The 15,733-nt window shown below is 36.7% G+C and overlaps 3 protein-coding genes across 3 annotated transcripts; 2 read left to right on the top strand and 1 right to left on the bottom strand.

Moving 5' to 3' along the window:
- The first annotated feature begins 415 nt into the window (after window positions 1-415).
- LOC108673732 (ribosome maturation protein SBDS) lies at window positions 416-6,176 on the top strand. The gene is made up of 6 exons (XM_018161600.2): window positions 416-738; window positions 2,191-2,308; window positions 4,072-4,174; window positions 4,614-4,753; window positions 5,256-5,387; window positions 6,005-6,176. Exons 1-6 carry the CDS (start codon window positions 608-610, stop codon window positions 6,128-6,130), a joined length of 750 nt encoding a protein of 249 aa, XP_018017089.1. The 5' UTR covers window positions 416-607; the 3' UTR covers window positions 6,131-6,176.
- An 847-nt stretch (window positions 6,177-7,023) lies between these two features.
- On the top strand, window positions 7,024-11,674 carry LOC108673733 (GPI mannosyltransferase 4-like). Its single transcript, XM_018161601.2, has 3 exons — window positions 7,024-8,059; window positions 8,450-8,574; window positions 9,188-11,674. Exons 1-3 carry the CDS (start codon window positions 7,074-7,076, stop codon window positions 11,092-11,094), a joined length of 3,018 nt encoding a protein of 1,005 aa, XP_018017090.1. The 5' UTR covers window positions 7,024-7,073; the 3' UTR covers window positions 11,095-11,674.
- Window positions 11,675-12,039: 365 nt separating this feature from the next.
- On the bottom strand, window positions 12,040-15,385 carry LOC108673735 (mannose-P-dolichol utilization defect 1 protein homolog; the record flags this gene model as incomplete). Its single annotated transcript, XM_018161602.2, has 3 exons — window positions 12,040-14,184; window positions 14,439-14,643; window positions 15,174-15,385. Coding segments are annotated over 3 exons (675 nt in total), but the record flags the coding sequence as incomplete, so codon positions are not given.
- Between the last annotated feature and the right edge of the window lie 348 nt (window positions 15,386-15,733).

The raw sequence follows: 15,733 nt of genomic DNA, 5'->3' as shown, positions 1-15,733 counted from the left end.
CTTATTCGGTCATATCAGTTGGGACCTAATAGATATAGTGAATGCAAAAATATGAAACATGGAATAAGAGTTGTAACTTAACGGAAGGGTTTCTGACCAGTCTATCGGTAAATTTTCCATGAGGATGGATTTCAGCAGCAGACTTATTTATAGACTGAACAAAACAACTTCTGTAGACAACAGTTTGCCAAAACATTCGTCACATATTGTATAAAAAATAAGGGCACTCACGCTGGCTCTTCCTTAGTATTGTAATTTTATTTTTCGTTCTTTAAATGAAAAGAGTCTTTTGCGGCTATTGTATTAATTGTAATTCTTCTTTATTAATTACTCGCTCTATAAAGTCAAGCGTGCTGAAACGGGCCATCCGCGTTCAATAAGTTTCTTCAGTGTTTACCCATATGCTGTAATCAGCTGTATCCAGAGTTCCTACGCAACCGCCGTTGTAACATTGTCAGAGACTCGGAGTCGGAGACTCGGAGTGTGATGTTTTTCGGCAAGAATTGGTTCATGATTGAACTGCTAATATAATTAGTTAAATATATCACACGGATTCATTTTGTACTAAAACTTCTGTCTTCTAGATAAATAATTTTTATTCGTCGTCATGAGTAATATTTTTACCCCTACAAATCAGAAACCACTTACTAATGTGGCTGTCGTCAGATTGAGTAAGAATGGCAAACGATTCGAAATTGCATGCTATAAAAACAAAGTTATTAACTGGCGAGATGGAACGTAAGTTTTTTATGTAAGGATTTTCAACTGTTGAAATGTACTCAAATGTGTTTTTTATTTCGCAAAATACTAAGGCGATGTAGCAATGCAGAGTTTTTTAGACTCTTAAATAAGTTAAATATTCAACTTAAATTTTGAGTATTAGGTATAAGTACTAAGTAGTAACTAGTAAGTACTAAGTAGACCAGCAATGTATCATAGATGCAGCATTATTAGGTATGCACAAGATATTGGTTTAAATTTTGAGTAAGTAAGGAAATAAAAAATGAACTGATTCTAAAAAATCTCTGGTTTACCACTATGATTCCAAGCATTAACCTACACAATAATAATTAGGTACATTGGTAAATAGTAAGGTGTAAGGACTTGGCACTTGATTGGGGCTTGGAACTTTGGAAGTATTTGTAACTGAAGTTTTAATATTTTATTAACTTATAATTGGAAGAGTGCAACTTTTTTCTGAAATAATTTGATTTTATGGTAGCATATTTTAGCAGCATAAAAAATCAAATATTGAATCAGAAGCTTCTTGAAATCAGTAAGAGATGATTTACCTATTATTATTAACCAAACTGAAAATTGGGCAAAGCCACCCATGATTGTAAGACATGTCCGGGTTACTTCTGACTCTTCCGGTTGTCCGCCTTGTCGGATACGGAACGTACAGTAATCGTAAACTGCGGTTGTTATATATACGAAATGTAAACAGACGGTGTTCAGTGTTGACATATGACTTTGGAGAAAATTTCTTCTAAAATAAAGATGGCCGGGATTGCGCGAACACGTGCGCAAAGATAAACAATTTTCATTACATTGCGCCAACTGTGCACAGCAATAGCTTAAAAAAAGTGAAAATGCGCGGGAAAATTCACCGAAAACATACATCATCCTGAGTGTGGCCATGTATATATATTTAATATTTATATCCATGATTTTGTAAAGTTACACATAAAGCAATAGCTTTACTGTAATTTTAATAAAATTCTGTGTGTCCAATATTCCATGATATAAACTATTCAAATAAGATAATTAGGTGGAAAGGATTGGACATTACAATTTGCAAATTTGGGGGGAAAGGATTGGACCAAAAATAGAATTTTTTTATTGTAACTCATAAATTTATATAAAAGTACCAGAATGGTTTTTCGATATTTTGTAATGAGAGTGAAATAGAAGTTCTATGATTTGTTTAAAATAGGGGTTTTGGCTAGGAGCGAGAGGTCTTTTTAAGTGACATACATAAGTAAGCTTTATTATTATTTATAGTATTAGGGACAACAAAAATGAAAGGATTTAGAATAACACAATTTTTAACTTGCAGAGATTATTAAGTCTTGACAATTCAGGGTTAACCTGCTTAGTGCTTATTGTTAATAAAATGAATTTTCTGGTCTTCAAACTTACGTAAATAAATTCTACCATGTTGAAGCTAATTCTGTTAATTTTTTGCAGTGAAACTGACATCAATGAAGTTCTGCAAATCCAAGAAGTTTTCACCAATGTGTCAAAGGGAGCTACAGCTAATAAAGATCTCATCACAAAATGTTTTGGAACTTCTGATGTAACAGAGGTAAATTCTCATACATGATAATATAAACTAGGTAATCATATTTATAGATGGATTCAATTTTTCTAAAATTCGAAAGAAATAGAAGTATTTTATTTTTTTAGGTTTCATTATTAACAGCTATATACATCATTATGGGTCTGATTAGATTTTACTAACTCATTTTTAGGATAATTTATAATTTGTTACACATAACCTTTTTTTTAATTTTCAAAGTGTATGAAACACTACTATTGCATTGATATATAATGTTGCTAAATAGTATTGGCTGGTCTTTGTGGGAAGATTGGCTGCTCTAATGCAGCTACTTAATGTCCCAATTATTACTTGATTATCTTTGAATTTTTGTGTTATGTCCATATCAATTCATATTCTCCTCCTATGATACACAACATCAATATATTTCATCTGATCAAAATTGAACCTACAAATAAACTAGTATATATTGGGTTATTGGCCTTTTTGGCCTTTTTTGTTCTCGGATTTGGCCGATTTTAGGCAACCTGAATTATGCACCACTTTGTCCTGGAGAAATACATTTCGTGGTACGCATATGTACCAATATGTAGTCAACATGTTAAAGCCCGTCGTAGAAACCCCTCCAATTTGTTTATTTTTTGGTAAAATAACTCCAGGCTTTGGTGCATTGTAGTAGAACTCTTCTAGTTACATATGCAAATGACAAATTTGAGGGAAGTGTCATAGTTTGCAAATGGGGGGCATCACCCCCAATGGGGGAACTCTGACCACCTAATGTCAGCCCTGATGGGGTAACATTGACCGCCTTGGAAATTGAGATAAGGTACCATATATAACATATTTTATGTTTGATACACATATTAATGTTTTTTTTATGTTTCATACTCTACAGAGTCTTATATATGGAAATTTTAACTTAATTTACAAGCAGGTCAATATAACCCCGTCACGGCTGACATTAGGTGGTCACAGTTCCCCAATTGGGGGGCGGCGCCCCCCATTTGCAAACTATGACACTTCCCTCAAATTTGTCATTTGCATATGTAACTAGAAGAGTTCTACTACAATGCACCAAAACCTGGAGTTATTGGGAGTTATTTTACCAAAAAATATAATTGATTTTATCACCCAGTCAAAGATACCCCAAGAGTGGGGGTAACAAAGACCATCACTTTTTTTAAATTACATCAAAACTATGAGAGGCAGGAGCCAGCAATTTATGGTGAGTGAACTTAGAGTATAGACCTGTATTTTGCATGTTTCAATTTAAGTTTAATTTAGCTAGTAAAAAATGGCATCATTAAAAAAATAGTCTAAGTAACCCTCTTTTACAGTAATAGCAATGAGGTAGAAAACTGTTTTAAATTTGATCCATTCTGATTTTGGCGACATGCATTTGGCTGCTTAACAAAATATGGAAGTTCATAATAATAGATTCATCAGAATGGATTCTTGAAACTACATATTAGGTATTTTAAAATTCCTAGATATTTCAAGATCCTAAAGAATCCTAGATAGTTGCCTTGCATCTAATTAGCTCAGTTCTGCTTGTTTGTTGCGGGATATTCCAGCCTTTCTCCTAGGCAGCGATCAAATACTGCACCAGACTTTTAGTTTGTGAAAGCTAATTATGAAAAATTTAAAAATTAAAAAATTAATTTCTTTACATTGATGTTGTTCACAAAATTATTGCAAAATCACTTGAATGCATTGGAATTTACAAGTTATTTGATGATAGGCCAAATGAATTGTTTTTTTTTCGAACTTTATATATTTCTTGTCCCTAGGTTTGTAAGCTCATCCTTAAGTCTGGGGACTTACAATGGTCAGAGAAAGAAAGGAAAGAGCTACAAGACAATCTCTTCAAGGAAATAGCTAACATAGTTGCTGGTAAGGTCATAAAAATATTTCCATATGTGTGTGCAAAGTTTTTGTTCCCTGTATTTCACATAAAGTTTCATGCTAAAAACTAATTTTGATTTAATGAAATGTCGACCCTCTTATTTTCTACCTTTATGTTGCAAATCAAATTCTAGTTAGTTTTTTCTACATTTTATTAGATATCTGAAGAAGTCAAATTATTGAAGGAAGCTCATGTTGGCCTCCAGCCTTAATTAAGCTCTTAGTTTCCTGTCTATCCTAGGTTTTATCCAATGAAAGTAGACTTGAGAGAATCTTGAAAATGTTTTCAGTTTTCCATAACATCATTGAATTTGACTTCAATATTCACCCAATTTTTGCTGTTTGTATTTTACTTTCAGCCTTGAAAAAAATTCCAAGATCTTAGTTTAGTCGGCAATAATGCTGATAATACAATTACCAATTGCAGATAAATGCATTGATCCTGAGACAGGGGTGGCTCACCAATCAACCTTAATACAGAACGCAATGAAGGAGCTGCATTTTTCTGTAAAACCTAACCAGGGAGCTAAGAAGCAAGCTCTTGAACTCATTCCCAAACTCTCAACAGTGAGTATTGCTATGTGAAAAAAGAGAGTTCAATTATTTATAAATATATTCAGGTTTGTGTGGGTTGGCAAGATTTTTTAGAGTTTATTTTGACAGTTCTTCTATCATAGTATGGTTATAATTTTAAACTGATTATACTAGAAGATTTTCTCACAATCATTTTTTTTCTTGCAAGAGTCTTCGTGTTTTTTTAACCCTCTTCCATATTTTTTTTACTCATTTAGTTTGTGTTGCATTCAACAAATGAGCTAAATCATTTCATAAAATGTAAGCTTAATTTGACAAATTGTATCACTGTATATTCATTCACTGTATATCATTTCATCCATAGAATTAAAGAATAAATAATTATTCTCAATATATTGCTTAGCCTGACAATTAAAAAAGTTTCTGTCTTTTATTCTAATAATTGGTAATATTGTCAGTCGTTTTTACTGGTAGCAAGCAGCAACCACTTGACTTGTATATGATATTTCATGTGTAACGATAATTTATGGTACAGGTAATCAGCATAAAGCGCGCCAACATGCGTGTGAAGGTTTGCTTCCCTAGCAAAGAAGGCAAGAAGCTAAAGCCAAAAATCCTGGAATTGATGACAGTCGAGAGTGAAGATCATGGAATGGACACCACAATGGTTAGTATTATGTGCCGAATTACACAAGATAATAATAGCAAATTATTTCATATCACAGTTGACTTACTTTAATCAACACTTTCGGTTATTTCATTATAATCTGTCATATATAATTTGTACTAAAAGTCTAAAGTTCAACTAATGTGTTAAGAATAGATTTTGGTGTCACTTTTAAACTATGACTACTTAGACATTGCAAGTCGAGTCTAAATTAAATAGATGCATATTGTGCGTTCAACAATGAGTGAATATCGAATATTTTATAAATTATCTGAAAAATTGGGCACTGATACACTGATTAAAAGTTGTTCTTGCCATCTTTAAGTAGGTGTAAAGAGTTTAAATCTTTGCTCCAATTGCCATTTGCTGGTAAATTGTGATTCTTTTAAGAAGAGCACCACCTCGGTAATTGATGCAGTTGAAAACGGTATTAAATTTGTAATGATCTAAAGCTTACTGACATGTTACGAGGTATTCTTATGGTCAGAATGGTTTATCCATTGCCAGTCTTGCCGGTAGGCACCGCCAAGATAACTAAGATAGGGGCAAATAGTATGTTAAGCTATGTTAAAAGTTATCAATTTGATAAGTTAAAAATAATGCCTTCTCATGGACAGGTGGGCGTTGTATCGCCAGGTCACGTGAAGATCATCACAGAACTGGTCCAGGATGCCACTAAGGGCAAGGGCAGCGTCGAGGTGCTAAGCCTCAAGGACGTCGTTGATGGCGACGCCATCGTGTGATGCCTTTCATCAGAACGCAATGTCATATTAAAATTTGGTGACCTGATTGCTGTTATTTTTATTGTCAAACGTTCTTCGGTATTATGTAACGTGATGTTATTTTCTAGGTTTTACTATTTGTAGCTGATGTGTTCATCTCTGGGCCTATATATGTTCACATCATCATGAAGATGTGTTCATCTACATCGTCATTTTACTATTTGTAACTGATGTGTTCATCTCTGGGCCCATCATTCAAAATGATTTAAAGTTGGCTGAAGTGATGTGAATCGTGGAACATAGCACGGCAGGCAGCTGCAAACCGGACCCAGTGGAGGAGTGACTTCCAAGCCTTGTGCGCCTTATGGCGCGGAGAGAACTGAACTGAAGTGATGTGAATGAGGATTTCTTTTGTCCGGTAGGTGTTAGCTGACTTTTTCTTTATATTGATATCTAACATTCGATAAATTTAGCTGTTCAGTTGACAACCGCAAGGAAGGGAGAACTGAGCTCCTTTGGGGCGTCGAGCAAACCCCCGGTTCCCTCGCTCAGCCGAACATTGTATTATCGTTTGTTGTATCATTTCAACTTTTATTATTTGGGAAACATTGTCAAGAAAATAGTGATGCTCAGTTCAGATAAGAGCTCAGTTAAATTAAACTTGCATCCCATTTCCAATCGTAAGCTTGTTGAAACCATTTAGTAAAATATTGCCTAGGTAGTGAAATTGAATAACATGAAAAACAGTGGTAGAAACCTATTTATCAACATACCTTTTCTCTTTTACTGGAAGCCTCAAGCTATTTTATTTTTTATGCTGACTTCTCTATTTGTGGCTGTATATTTGAACAAGGATCTCCGTTCGTATATTAAAAGCATGTGAGTCATTAATATTCAATTATTCTTTCCGTAGGTACCTATTTAGGTTTGAAAATTATGTAGTGTTTAACAATTCATTTCCGAAATGCCGTCTGGTCGTAGAGGACGCAAGAAAGGCGGACGCCTCCCTAGCCAAGTAGAGCGAGGTGGTTCAGACATGAGCAGTGATTCTATAATTACGGCAAGAAACTCATGCGACCTCAGCAATGATTTTGCCACTGACAGTAGAGCGGCGTGTGTTCTAGTTAGCAGTTGCACTTCAGACGTTGATCTTCCTGACACTAGACAAAATTGTACAACCGTCTATGAGTCTGCCAAGTCGGGTACCACTCAATTGTTCAATGGTGAGCGGGAAGCGTTCATGCCCGAGTCTACTTCAGACTTAGTTGTCAGTCGAGACTGCCGTGAAATAAATACAAAAGTAACAACAGCGTTGGCATGCAACCAGAATGTAAATGCCTCGCAAATCAGTCTTCATCATACTAAGAATTCTGCTTTCAATGACTGTGGAAAATTTGGAGAAGCAACCACGAAGAAATCGAAAGCGAAATACTCGTCCAATGATTCTTTAAAAGAAAATTTACTGCTGAATGATGATGGTCAGCACGGCCTTGCGGATTCATGTCCAACTCCTGACATCGATGACGAATGTAATTTAAATTCGATCAAGTCCTGTGGTTCACTCACACCAAACGTCAAAGACTGCCTCGATTCCCACAAGGCACAAACGACCAGTAATCTAGATTTAAACTCTTCTAAATATAATCGCGTTGCAACATCTGACTCATCCAGCGCTGTTGCTGATAAAAATGTAAATCCACCAATATTTGAGCACTGTCAGAGGGGGAAAAAATTATCCGTAAAAGATTGCCAGGATTCAAGCTCGCCGGAAAACGAGTTAAAACGCTCCTTGAACTCTAATACGTCGAAGACATCAAAAGTTAATCCAGCTTCTGGTGGAAAACTTCGGCAACGTGTGATGTTCAGAGCTGTCAACGATGTCGGCGATCCAGTTAAAGTTGAGGAGTCGTCGGCTACTGAGTTTAAACGCAAGCAGCAGTGGGTGATAAAGTGAGTAATGAACCGCTAACACTCAATCGTGTTCATAAGCCAGGTTATTGTGGTGCTATAATTATAATGGTTTTTAATTTTTCTGCATATTAGATAAATCAGTAAGATAGCTCGTATGAATAAACGCGTTCCTCACCTCAGTCTTGAATCTATGTAAGTTCTTATGATTATTAGTTGATGTTAAATCCAGATTCCAGAGTGGCATTATAGTATAGACAGATTATAATGAAATAACCGAAAGTGTTGATTAAAGTAAGTCAACTGTGATATGAAATAATTTGCTATTATCATCTTGTGTAAAGGGGTCAATTAGTATACATTAGGATTAAATAGTTATACTGTGTATTGCTGTCATTATGAAGCGTGTAGTAATGACATGATATTATGCAGCGCCCGCGCCTGGGACAGTCCCTTGTGGTGGTGCTTGCTGGCGCTGCTGCGTCTGTCGCTTGCCGGCTTCCAGACGAGCTACCTCCACCCTGACGAGTTCCATCAGTCGCTCCAAGTTCGAGCTCGTGAGTGATGACAAATTGCTACGAGGTCTGCCTTTATATTTCAATGAGTTTTAAATTTAAAGCAATTTGTCTGACATGGGCACCATGACAAAGAATATTTGCCTATGTTATCTGACATCCTGACGAGTTCCATCAGTCGCTCCAGGTTCGAGGAGCTGCTACGAGGTTTGCCTTATTTCAGTGAATGCTATTTTGAAGCAGTTTATCTGACAAGGATAGTACGTTAATCATCCTTCTATCTGGCCCTACAAGTTAGAGCTCGTGGATTTTGACCAACTGGTATGGGTCTACCTTTAAATTTCAATGAATGCTATTTACAAGGCAATTTATTTGCTATGGAGATTTCAGTGCACTGAATCCTCAAGACGGTCCTTTGGAATCATTGAAAAATTCTCTTATAAAAGCTACTAAATTTGAAAATACACTATTACTGGTCAGGTCTATTATTAAAATACACACTATTACTGGTTTGGACATACGTAGTTACTACAATTCAAACTCAGCACCCATTATACTGCTGATTAGAATAACATCAAAATCTATGAGCTACTTGGTCTACTGACGCTACAAATCATTAATAACATAACTAATTCTTGATCTTGTTTGAGTGCAGGTGATTTGCTGCAAATTGAAGGCCAGAAGCCGTGGGAGTTCACTAGTGCTTCTCCCATCCGTTCGATCGCCTTCTCAGGCATAGTATCATTGCCGTACAGCGTCCTACGCAGCCTCAACCCGTATACCGTCTACTACTTCGACTGGACTCTGCTCACTCCTCAGATGCTGCTTCTCACTCCGCGGCTTCTCATGACTTTTCTGTCGTTCATCGCCGACTGGTGCATTTACAGAATAGCACGTATGTGTTACGTGCGACCGTGGCAGTGTATGGAGGTGTTCGCAAGTTCGTACGTCATGCTTGTGTACGGAACGCGCACGCTTTCCAACACCTTCGAACTTATCCTTACGTGCGTGGTGCTCTGGAGAGTCAGTGTTTCTATTGTCGAGAGCACCAAAGTTATTCGTAGAGAGACTCTAATTGATGATATGTATCAGTCGGCCGAGGAGATGAAACATAAGGTACGATTGGTGAGACTGCGCAGTAGTTTGCCACCATACAATTACGTCGACAGCTTCATTTTGTCAGTTGTTGTCACTTATGGCGTGTTTGTTCGGCCTACATTCCTCGTGTACTCATTCATTCCCATGGCTTATTGGCTACAGCGCGGCATCGTCACAAAAGAACTTGGTTTTAAGTATTTTAATCTTCGGATCCTGAGTCTCTTACCCGGGATCATATTAACGTTCTTAATCTGTGTCTTAGCTGACTCATTTTACTACGAAAGTCTGACCGCAAAAGAACTTGTATTTGGCAATGTTACTGCCAGCTCATTCATCGTCACTCCCCTCAACTTCTACGCCTACAACGCCAAGACCGAGAATGTGGTGTCGCATGGAGAACATCCCCATTTCCTGCACATGCTTGTGAACCTTCCTCTCTTGCATGGCGTGCTGGCCTTCGTCGGGCTCTACCACATGTCTCTTTTTGTGTCGCGCGTTTTCGGCACAGGCAGCATCGCCCGTAAGCCTAAAGTCTACAGCCTGGCAACCATGCTGATGTTGTCGTTCATTGTTCCTGTGATGATTTTGTCCGCCGTGCCTCACCAAGAGGCTAGGTTTCTCTTGCCAACTCTTCCACCGCTTGTCCTTCTTCATTCAGATAAAGTCAGCCTTCATAATTTCTTCAAGTTACGATTCTCTAAACATTTCCTTTTCCTCATGTGGCACTCGTGGAATATATTTTGTGTAGTTTTCTTTGGATTTCTTCACCAAGGTGGAGTAACCAACGCAGTCATTGGTGTGCACGAATACATTCAAAGCAAACCGCATAATTTTGACAAGCCAATCCACGTGTACTTTTCTCATATGTACACACCTCCAACTTTCCTACTCATGAGGAAAATTGAAGTTGTTGCATCGACCTCAGAAGGCAGAAAGTTCAGAGTTCCTAGGACGATTTACAGCCATCACTTGAGTGGCTCTACAAATTCCTCTCAGCTCAGCTCGTTGCTCCACGCTCAACTTCTGAACAGCACCCACGTGTACAATTCAATGCCTGACGCCGGGGATAACATGACAGCAGAAGTAATAATTTGTTTGCCCGGCAGCGTTGCAACGGATTTTCTTGACCACGTACGACAAGATGTCGTTGGAACAAATCGCCAGGGCGGATTGCGACGTACTAAAGCTGACTGCTCTGCTCAAGCCGGCTGCTCTTGTAGCGATTATGAAACAAGTGGTACATGCAGCGGCGATGAAACGGGCTCAATGATGGCCGCTAATGGTAGCAAAGGCCTGCGTCTCGAGTTGATATCAAGGCAGCCCCTGCATGTGAGTTTTGAACATCTGCCGTCTTCTTATCTTCGTGTTACGCCAGACTGTGACCAGATATGCGCTGCCCGACGTAAGATCCACGAATTTAGTATGGAAACTTATCGAGTAACATTCCGTGAGGAGATGAAATGAAACTGCTGATCAATGTTGAGTAATTTGGTAACTTGTTCCATCATTCCTATTTATTACTAAGAAATGAGAATTTTTGTCTAGTCCTAATCTCGAGGTTGTTGCATCTTACTTTTTAGATTATAGATTTAAGCTGTGGCAATTTTAGCCTCTGATTTCTAGTCATGAATTTCTACAAGATAATTAGCATCAGCCCTTAGATAAGATCTACTTAGAAGGGAAGTTAGAAGCGATTTTATTTTTCTGACAATATGAATTCAGGTGTCAAAAATGGTCAAGATAGTTTCTGCTTAACCTGTTTGATTCACAATAGTTAATAAACATAATCGCTCTTCAACTATGGAATGTCCAGTCCTGGGTTTATATTTCACTTCAATGCTCGTTGAAAAATTAGAATTTTACTTCTGACGTTTCCATTTATGATTTGAATTAGTTCGAATTTCGTATCGTGGAACGAAAATTGTAATTATCTAAGAATCTATCTGCTGCTTAATTGTTATACTAAGTTTCAGGATATATTGGCCGTTGCTGAAATTACGTTGACCATCGAAGGTTCGCTAGCGGCTAGTTGTTGAATTCTCAAATATTAGTTTTGAATAAGTTTATCTTCATGTTCAGAAATGGTACAAGCACGAAAACAAGTCCATAGTGTTAACCTCCAGCACTGATCTCATTATTGCTTCTTTGTCATGACACAAGAACAACCTATAATTTTCGAGATTGCGCACTCACATCAGCACGTGTTCAACTCAGTTCTTTTTAACTATTAATAGCCACTGCAATTATACGCCTATAAAACTCCAACTAGACTCTTTATTTTCACAATTTTCAGTTCCCATCTAGTGAACAATACGAAAAATCTACAATAACCGCAGCAATGGCGTAGCGAATCAGATAACGGTATGTCAAGCCAGGGGTAGGCAGATCAACAATAACGCATCTATCATTATCTCATCACGTTTATTGTGCCAACGTCGAAGAAGACAAGTAACTAATAATTGCTTGAATGGTGAGGCATATCCATTGGCGTAAAATCTCCTAAGCTTTGTGTGCAACTGATGGGGAAATGAAGCATAAAAGTTTCTATGATACGGAAGACTACAGAATAGCTGAGAGAGCGCAGAATTACAAATAATCTCGCGAACATCGTCGTGTACAATGCTTTATGGAATGTAGAAACAGCACGTTCGCTGCATAGCGCGAATGGATAAAATCAAATTGAAATGTTCAAATGATTCAGAAACAGGACACGGTTACATAAGGAGCTGAACATGCTGCTAAGAATCGGCGTCATAGACGCGAAACAAGATCACCTGAGTTGGCAGTCATAGAAAAGTAACCCACAAAAAGTTTAATAAAAGATCCCACACAAAAATTAACAAAAATAAAACCACGTTACTATATCACTAAGGCCTCGCTCACTACTTGATAGTCCAACACACAGTGAAAGTAATTCAAATCATCATTAATCAACTTGATTACTTTGTGAAATATTATAGTTTTTCTGCATTCACCGAAATGAATAACGTGCATTCATAGGAAACTTAAAGAATTCCATCAAATTTGTCCAAAATTCTCGAGGTCCAAAAGGAGGCTACTTTAGCACCAGGTTATCAGTAAAATTAGAAATAACACTCCAAGACAGACACCAAAACATAGAGGCATTAACGGAACAAAATAAAAGCTAGTGTTAAAACAGCAACAAATAAATAGCTTCATTTACGCAATTGTAAAACAAAATGAAAAAAAAATGAATTTAGCCAATAAAGAGTTTTACTGTGTCGTTGAATATCTCAGTGAAAATAAAAATGCAGGAAGAAAGGCGTTTCAAGATTATTGATAAAAAAGAGCAATGGGTCACTCAGCAAGTTTGACAAATGAAAATAACAAGTTGAACATGTGCCTGAGATTGGGCGTTCAGAACTAAACACCCTAATCTTTAAACAGCTGATGACAATCCCCAGCTCAATAAGACAAATGTCTAGCGTGTACAATAATATTTCACTCTCTAATTTGCAAGAGTGACATCCAGGACATTAGTGAATTGTCCTACCGTCACTAAGTTGCTAGCTGTGATTATAACGAAGCTGGATAGAAGAACACTCAATGATCATAAAAGAAAAATAAATAAAATAAAATTATTGCGTTCTGTCAACAGTATGAACTCTTGTACATTGTGAAAATTCTTTTCAATTGTAAAGCAACAAAATTGCTTTGTATACAATTTTTGAAATCAAAGCAGACATTGATAATATGAAACCATTGAGTACAAACAATTGGTAGAACTAGTAAGAGATCACATCAAGAAGTTCCACAGCATAGCTGTGTGGTAAATGGCATGACAGTTGTAGCAGCAGTTATTCTCTACCAGTTACTACTAAATCGGTGATTAACGATTCTCCAAGCGACAAATTGAAAAAGATTCATGCTTGAATGCCCCAGTAAATTTTATGTTTTATCACTTGTTTCCAAGAAAACACATCCTACAAGTTATATTTAATTAGGATGGCAAACAATTACCTACCCAAGTTCTCTGCTACTAACTAATACGCCCTTGGACACCAATGATTATTGCTGGAATTTTTCAATTGGTGAGCAATTTTTAGAAATATCACAATCAACAGAATAGCAGACAAACAAAATAAAGGCTCATATAAAGCAACTAATTTATTCTATTTCAGAAAGTGGAAAAGCCTATTCATAAAATAACATCATTACTTTTCCTGAAATCTTGCTTGAGGAACACAAACCAACAAAGTCCAATAACTATAAATTACAGACACCAAATTATACAACAAGTAGGATATTTCACACTAATTTCTGATTGGCCAACATTCAGTTACGCTTCTTCGATGATGCCCTCTGCTTGGCCTTGGAGTGTGCAGGAGTTACACTCCAGTACCACAGCAGCTGCCCAAAGACAACGCTGTTGGCAAAGGTAGCGACGCAGTAAGTAGCAATGATGACGCGGTCGCCAGTCTCCTGGATGCTGGTGAAAATGCGGGCGGCTGAGCCAGCCGTGAGTAATGTGACTGTCACCGCAGAGAGCTGCCCTGTACTGCCAGCACTGTAGTTGGACCACGCTTGTAGCATCTGTGAAGGTGGATTTTGTTACAAGCATTGAATGAAACATGAGCGATTTGCTCTAAAAATGAACGTGATATGCACCTGAGGTGAAATTCGATTGAAAGTTAAATTTTTTACTATTTTCACACTAGGTTGTTATTCCTCCAAGTTAAAATATTAAGGTATAAAATACTGCAACTTTCACGAATACTACATCATGATTTTTTTCTGTATCAGATTTCAAATGAAATTTTATTTATATGAACCATTGTTAGCATTACTTTAGCAATGAAGACAATAGGAATGTTAGAAGCTTGCAGAGCCATGAGGATGTGTATGGGGATACTGCCAGAGCACAAAATGGCTACAGCTGTGGTCACCGCAGCCAAGAAGAAGAAAGCTTGCTGAGTTGAGCCTTTGTAATGAAGCACAAGAGCTCCTATCAAGGCTGTTTGTAGTAGCAAGAATGCGTTGTCACCCCATGAGCTGCTCATAAAAATCATCCATCAAACACACAACAAAGCCAAAAAAATCAGTACCAAATTCCATTGAAATAAATTTTCGGGAGATACTAATTATCTGAAATAACTTAGTAGCAGGAGATTGGATGTATACAAATTGTAGTCAGTCAACTGAACCAAAATTTGGTATCCACAAAACAACTGGGTCAAATATATAGTATATAGGTATATACCTGATTGTTGATAATAAAATTCAATAATAAAAATGATACATTGCAAATAATAAAATAAGAAAAACAAAATTTCTGAAATTTTTGAACAAAACATTCTTTTATTGTAAATCACAATGATAATTCATTAATTATATTGATGCAAAATAATATGTGAATGGTACAAAATTGGACAATTTTTTTCACACAAAACAGAATGAGACCAATATCAAAGGCAAAACATTCTGTGCCAGAAATTAAATATAGGTAACACATCACATTTGTCAATAAAAATTTCTACAAAAACTGCTAAACACAATAATAAATAACGTAAACAGAGACTAACCTGAAGGGATACTTGCTAACAAAATTGTATGAGAAGGAAGCAATGATGGCTACCAGCTCAAGCAAGGCACTTGAAAAGCTAATGCCTTCAGCTGATCCAGCCTTGGTGATCTTGAGGATTTGTGGGACCTTCACCAGCACTGAGCCAGCAATCAAAGCTAAGCCCAGGCATTTGGAAATTGTTGCCTTCAAGCAATCAACTGAAAAACAAATAATAAATCAGGTATATTAACAATAAAGATGTGAAAAACAATAAATCAATCAAATACACAAGTGATCACAAAGTTAGCCGGCTTGGATCACAGTTGTGTTATGTTTTTTGGTAATTTCAACAGCTTTTTTTCATCACATACTAAACACCAAAGAATATGCTTATGACACTAAATGATACTAAATAAATTTTCAAAAAAAGATCTCTGTCATATAACAAAACTTGTGTTATGCCATTAACAAAACCTTCTTGTTGAAAGTCAGGCTCATCATTTACACACATAGCTTTATAACATTCACATTGTTATAAAATATATTAGAATAAATTTTTATAGAGGCCTATAGCATAAG

This window comes from Hyalella azteca, unplaced genomic scaffold (assembly GCF_000764305.2).
Source record: "Hyalella azteca isolate HAZT.00-mixed unplaced genomic scaffold, Hazt_2.0.2 contig8338, whole genome shotgun sequence".
Lineage (NCBI taxonomy): Eukaryota > Metazoa > Arthropoda > Malacostraca > Amphipoda > Hyalellidae > Hyalella > Hyalella azteca.
This window is presented reverse-complemented; position numbering and strand designations above follow the sequence as displayed.

Excerpts from the sequence above, each read along its gene's own strand:
- LOC108673732 (XM_018161600.2), top strand. The coding sequence starts at position 608 with ATGAGTAATATTTTTACCCCTACAAATCAGAAACCACTTACTAATGTG. Across the intron at positions 4,175-4,613 it reads AATAGCTAACATAGTTGCTG|ATAAATGCATTGATCCTGAG; the intron begins GTAAGGTCATAA and ends TACCAATTGCAG. Across the intron at positions 4,754-5,255 it reads TCATTCCCAAACTCTCAACA|GTAATCAGCATAAAGCGCGC; the intron begins GTGAGTATTGCT and ends TTTATGGTACAG.
- LOC108673733 (XM_018161601.2), top strand. The coding sequence starts at position 7,074 with ATGCCGTCTGGTCGTAGAGGACGCAAGAAAGGCGGACGCCTCCCTAGC. Across the intron at positions 8,060-8,449 it reads AAGCAGCAGTGGGTGATAAA|CGCCCGCGCCTGGGACAGTC; the intron begins GTGAGTAATGAA and ends GATATTATGCAG. Across the intron at positions 8,575-9,187 it reads GTCGCTCCAAGTTCGAGCTC|GTGATTTGCTGCAAATTGAA; the intron begins GTGAGTGATGAC and ends GTTTGAGTGCAG.